Below are 5,466 nucleotides of genomic sequence, written 5' to 3' on the forward strand. Positions count from 1 at the left end.
ATTGATAGTGATAGCTGAAGAGTGACAGAAAGGGGAGAGAGAGAGCGAGATAGGGGACGACACAAGTCCACAGGTTAGAGTCCAACTCGTGGCCGCTGCAGCAAGGACGCAGCCTCCATCCATGAGGCACTCAGAATGCTCACCTGGTTCTCTGTTCGACACTTTGACACAAAAACAAGGTCCAGGTTGGAAAATACCAAAGTTAACTTTTAACAGAGGTCCAAGCTTTATGTTTTTTATTCCTCTTTGTAAATCTTGAACAGCGTCTCAGTTTTTAACGACTTTCATGGTGATAACAAACAGTGAGTCTGACCTGGACGTGGAGTCAGCAGGTCTCTGAGCTCCTCTTGATCACAGGGATGAACAAAGTCATAAATACTGTGGCCCAGCAGGTCCAGCTGTACACAACAAAAAACAAACAGTCAGTGTGAGTTTGAGAGCCGGCATGTATTTGAATGACTGATGTCTTGGTTAAAAGGTTTATAATGGTTTTAATTGTAGTGCTGTCAAATCTAAAATCACTGAGATCTGTGAGCTGCTGAACCTTCCTGCCTCATTACAGCTGTACAGTACACAGAGGGACAGTACATTTCACTCTGTAGTTCATGTCATAACCTCGGCATGTTTCAATGGCAAACTTGATCTCAAACGGAGCTAAGAATAGATTTAAGATTCTCTCTCTGCTCTCCGTCCCGCTCGAGTTACTCAGATTGGGTCACGTACAGTCCCACAGGCTTTCAGTAAAACCATTAAATCCAATTAAAGAAACAGTTGTGGAGAAACAGAGCAGCCAAATGACAAACAATGCAGCTTCAATACAGGAGTAAAAATAATCACATTTTCAGTTATTTTGATGACAGTGGTTTTCTTGTAAAACAAATGCGTCGACTTTCTAAAGTTTAATTAACCTAAAGAGGCCGACGGGGAAACTGAATGTCTTATTTTTTGTGGTTAAAGGGATGATTCCTCACATTTACGTCTGCGGCGGAGTGCTTTGAGAACACTATCACTGGATGATTCAGTGGGAAAAACACTGGAGTAAACAGAAACGTTGATGCTGACTTATCACAAGACCGTCACGGCAGCAGAACGACAGCTGAACCCGAGAGAGGAAACTAAATATGTGAACAGACTACTATATGTAATTATTCCTTTATTTATTTGTACCTGTGTGATGCCGATGTGTCTGCTGACACTTTCTGTCAGGTAGATCATGTCTCCCTCCTCAGTGATCACCATGATGAAGCCAGCCAGCGCCTGAGGATAGAAAGTGTCCATTGGATCTTCCTCCTCCTCTTCCTCATCCTTCTCTTCCTTCTCTTCCTCTTTCTTAGTCTCACCTGCTGTAAAAATGGCCATGTGATTATTACGGCAGACTGTTTCAGTGTTTGTCTCACAATGAAAATAAAAATATTTTACTGTAACTCTGCATCATTTGTGTGAGACAGCGTACTTTTGAAGGAAGTATAACCTAACAGTTGTCGTGCAGTGAGATGCTTTTCCCATCATGCAGCCTGTGATGCCTGACTGATTTCACTATTGAAATCCAGTCGGCCATGGAGGGGAAATGTAGAGATGTAGGGGCGAGATATGTCTGAGGCTTACGGTATGCACTGCTGATGTGTATCTGCGTCTGAGCTCACTTTAAAAACAATCAGACTGCGATACAACGCCCAGATAGAAATGTCCTTACATGTTCTTACGTCTTCAGTTAAGACAGTGGTTCTCACATCCCCTTCAGAAGCAGAAAAAGGTTCATGCTACAAACTCCACAATATCTATCAATCATTAACAAAGATAGAAGTTTGAAATCCACAAAGTTTTAAATGGTTACAAGAGAGTTTGCAAGTTTCAGCATTTTGTTTAGAGCCAACCAACAGCTGGAGTAAAACCTGGCAGCAATTCATCGGTGTGTCTCCATTAGAGGTAATCTAATAATCACCCTGAACCCCGTTCAGCCAAGACATCCAGAATACAAGTTTAACTTCCACTTTAATGAATTCCTTCAACAGAAATGGACAAACTCAGCAGTTTTCATGGTTTAAAAACTTTTATACGATTATTTTAGCTCGGTTGCATTTCACATTTTTATTCACTCAAAGAAACTTTCCCTGCAGCTCCCATTACAAAATAAATAAAGCACATGCATAAACATAACTAAGAAAACAGACTCCTCCACCACTTTTATTCAGCAGAAAAGCTCAAACAATAGCTCTGCTGAGGGGGGACTGTGTAAACCCCCACAGGTCCAACTCTTTCACCCAATCTGGTTTTTATGTATCAGCTTCTCAACTGTGGAAAACCTACCAATGAATAAGGTACCGTGCCACCTATCACACCTTCACACAAAGCCTTGATGCTCTTTTCAGACACATGAACACTTTAAACTTCGGTCAGCCTTGTATGATTAGGGTGCCGTATTTAGTAGGAATGTAGTAAGAATGTGTTGTGATCTTTTATTGCTGATCTTACAGTGTTTTTACTGACTCATTACTGCATCTTTTAACATTGCATCAAGATCAGCATCATGATTGTGGTTTGGAGTTATGTCTTATATCTGCTCTGAATGTGTAAACTGGTCATAGACAGTATTTCTTAACTGTGTTTGTTGCTCAGTGTTGACTGTATGGACTCACACTGATAGTGGATATTGCTGTATTATTGCACTAATGTTTTGCTGTTTCCTGTTTTTGTTTCTCAATAATTGGGAGAACTGTGGAACCTTCTGAAGATGTGATCCTTACCGGGTCGGAGGAGGCGCTGCATCCACAGGAAGCTGAGGGAGACTCTCATGATGGCAGATTTGTCCAGGTGGGTGGAAACTCGACGGGGGAGCGGCAGAGTGTGGGCGAGCTCATAAAACACCTCGGTCTCCTGACTTCGCCTACATCTGGCCGCATCACGAGAACGCAGCTTCCTCTGCTCCGAACTGGTCCTACCGGAGGAGGAGAGGGACAAACAGAGATGATTAGACATGATTAACAGAGATTAAAACAGGAAAGAAAAAGAGAGGAAATGTGAAGGAATGAGTGGATGACAGGAACAAAAGGGAAGTGGAAAGAGGTTAGAAAGATGAGGTCAGAGAGGGAGAGTGGAGGAGGAGAAAAGATGTGGGGGAAAGAGAAAGAATGTGGGAACGTGGGGGAGAAAAACAAGAGTTGAAGCGGGACAAAAAAAAGAAAATAAGACGTCAGAGTCCAGGATCAACACAGAAATCTAAGATCATGCCACCCTCCTCAGCTTGTTGACATTTCTCTGAGTCCTAAAACCACGATAAACAACACTCAGTCACACCACGTTTCCCTCTCTCTCTCTTCAACGGGTAGCCAGAACGAACAAACCAAACGCTGGCTTCAGACACGGCCTTTCGTCTTTTTCACGAGTTCTGCAGAAACCTCTAGTTCACAGCTAGATGCCACTAAATGCTATTCTTATTAAGAAGTTTATTTGACCGTAAAAAAGTTACATCACATCACAAATTATAGAACTTTTTCATCACCAATTGCACTAAAACATGTGAAAACGTTTAATTATATTATAATAAAAATCAAGAAGTATAGCTTGCGGTCTTCTGGATTTTAGAACCACTTTAAATGATCAATGTGAAGAAGTTAGTGACATCTAGTGGTGAAGTTTCTACAATATAGATCCAGTGTTTGTCCGTTTTAGGCTACTATGGAGGACTAGACGAGGCTCAATCTAAAGGTAACAAAAACACAACAATTCTTATATTCAGGTGATTATACACTAAAGAATACAAACCTATAGATCCTCCTAAATGTTACACACTATTGCCCTTTTGAAGTCTCACTGAAAGTCTGGGATCTTTATCTGGATCCTCTGGGATCTTCTCGACTCGTATTTGGGAACCACCGCGGAGCTGTTTTAGTCTGAAAATTCATGTGGTGTTTTTTTAAACGTGGTGACACATAAAAACCTCTTACGGGTGATTGTACCCAGAGAGTTCAGCTCTATACACATTCCTGGGTGTTTTTACCAAGTGGGAACAGAACTGATAGCAAAAATAGGGAAGAAATGTCCAAAAGTAAGGAGAACAGAATGTTATTTATTTTAGCGACTGGGAAACGGTCCAGATCCTCCCAACCTCCCTCCCTCCCTCCCGCGCAGTCTTTTCTTCCCTCTCTCTTCATTTATCCCTCGATCTGCCCTGCACTGCTTCGACTTGTATCAGAACGTGCTGACAAGTCAAAAGCAGGGTTGCATTTCTCTACAGCGGGTGGAAAAACACTCAAATCAAATCAGACACAGAAACCAAACAGCGTGAATGTGCTCAGCTTTCCCGAGTGCACTCAGGCTGATTTGAGATACCAAATTGGACAAATAAATGAATTAAACACATCAGAGCACAACAAGGACACAACACAGCAGCTAAAGGCCAGTTCAAAAATAACTTTAAAAGCAGCAGCTGACAGTTTGACAGAGCACATGATACAATACAAACTGATGCTGTACAGTATATTACAACACTAAATCAAATGTACGACCCCCTGCGTTATCATGCTTTTAATACAATGGATACTTGATTCTGATTGGTGTATCCTTATCACGCTCGCTGCAGTAGCAAACACTTAATCCAGTGTTTAGAAAGATTAAAACAAAGTATTGATTGTATGATTGTATTGGCACAACAAATAAATGACCGTTATATAAGAGTAGAGCAGAGCTGGACTGATGTACCGGTATGTGTTGGCAGATTCATCGGTACGTGTTTATATAATTGTTACATAAACAAGGAAACTATCTGCATTACATAGTCTGTCCACCAGAGAGCGCCGACTGGGGATGCACACATTCATCGGCCGATATTCGCCTTATTGACCGACATCGGCCAAATCAGATGGCACATTAATTGTGTCACATTAACTATTTCCAACTAGGACATTAGAGAAATAATCACCTCCATTGAAGATTTCTTCCCACCACAAAAATGTTGTATTTTAATCGTCGTATCGACCCAGAACTTCACAATCAGTGCATCCTTACTGCTGACAGGTTGACTATTGGACTGATTGTCTGTTACTTGTTTATCCTGTTTGGAGTGAAGAGTTGCAGTGTAATAAAACACCACTGAGAGGCCACAGTGTGTGAACTCTATCCTTCAGTATTTAGACAGCAGGACACAATGTTCCTGCCAACTGACAAAGAGACACACCCTCACCCTCTCATCCAACACGACAGTTAGTATTAACAGCTAAAGCCACCTGTAATGCTGGAATTAGTCGAGTTTGTGAAAACATGCATGTTTACAGTCGACCGAGATGAGATGCTGGAGTCTGACACCGATACCAGAGGGGAAATATTCACTGATTACAGATATAGTGATATTTTGAGCTGCTTTCTTAAACTAATAATGATATTAAAGAATATTAAAAGTGACATATTGTAACATATAAATTGTAACCCAGTTCTAGTTGACATTTCTGAGAGCTGCTTCTCTCTTACTCT

At 41.3% G+C, this 5,466-nt stretch overlaps 1 protein-coding gene across 1 annotated transcript in view; it reads right to left on the reverse strand.

The window, feature by feature from the left end:
* The window catches only part of hif1al (hypoxia inducible factor 1 subunit alpha, like), a gene marked incomplete in the record, with an annotated part of 19,407 nt that overhangs the window by 6,918 nt on the left and 7,023 nt on the right, over window positions 1–5,466 (reverse strand). Inside the window, 3 exon segments of the mRNA XM_035679594.1 lie at window positions 314–398; window positions 1,168–1,340; window positions 2,745–2,935. Of these exon segments, the coding sequence (XP_035535487.1) occupies window positions 314–398; window positions 1,168–1,340; window positions 2,745–2,935 (449 nt within the window).

The sequence above is a fragment of the Morone saxatilis genome, unplaced genomic scaffold, assembly GCF_004916995.1.
Source record: "Morone saxatilis isolate NCDOM2014 unplaced genomic scaffold, NCSU_SB_2.0 Contig8, whole genome shotgun sequence".
Lineage (NCBI taxonomy): Eukaryota > Metazoa > Chordata > Actinopteri > Moronidae > Morone > Morone saxatilis.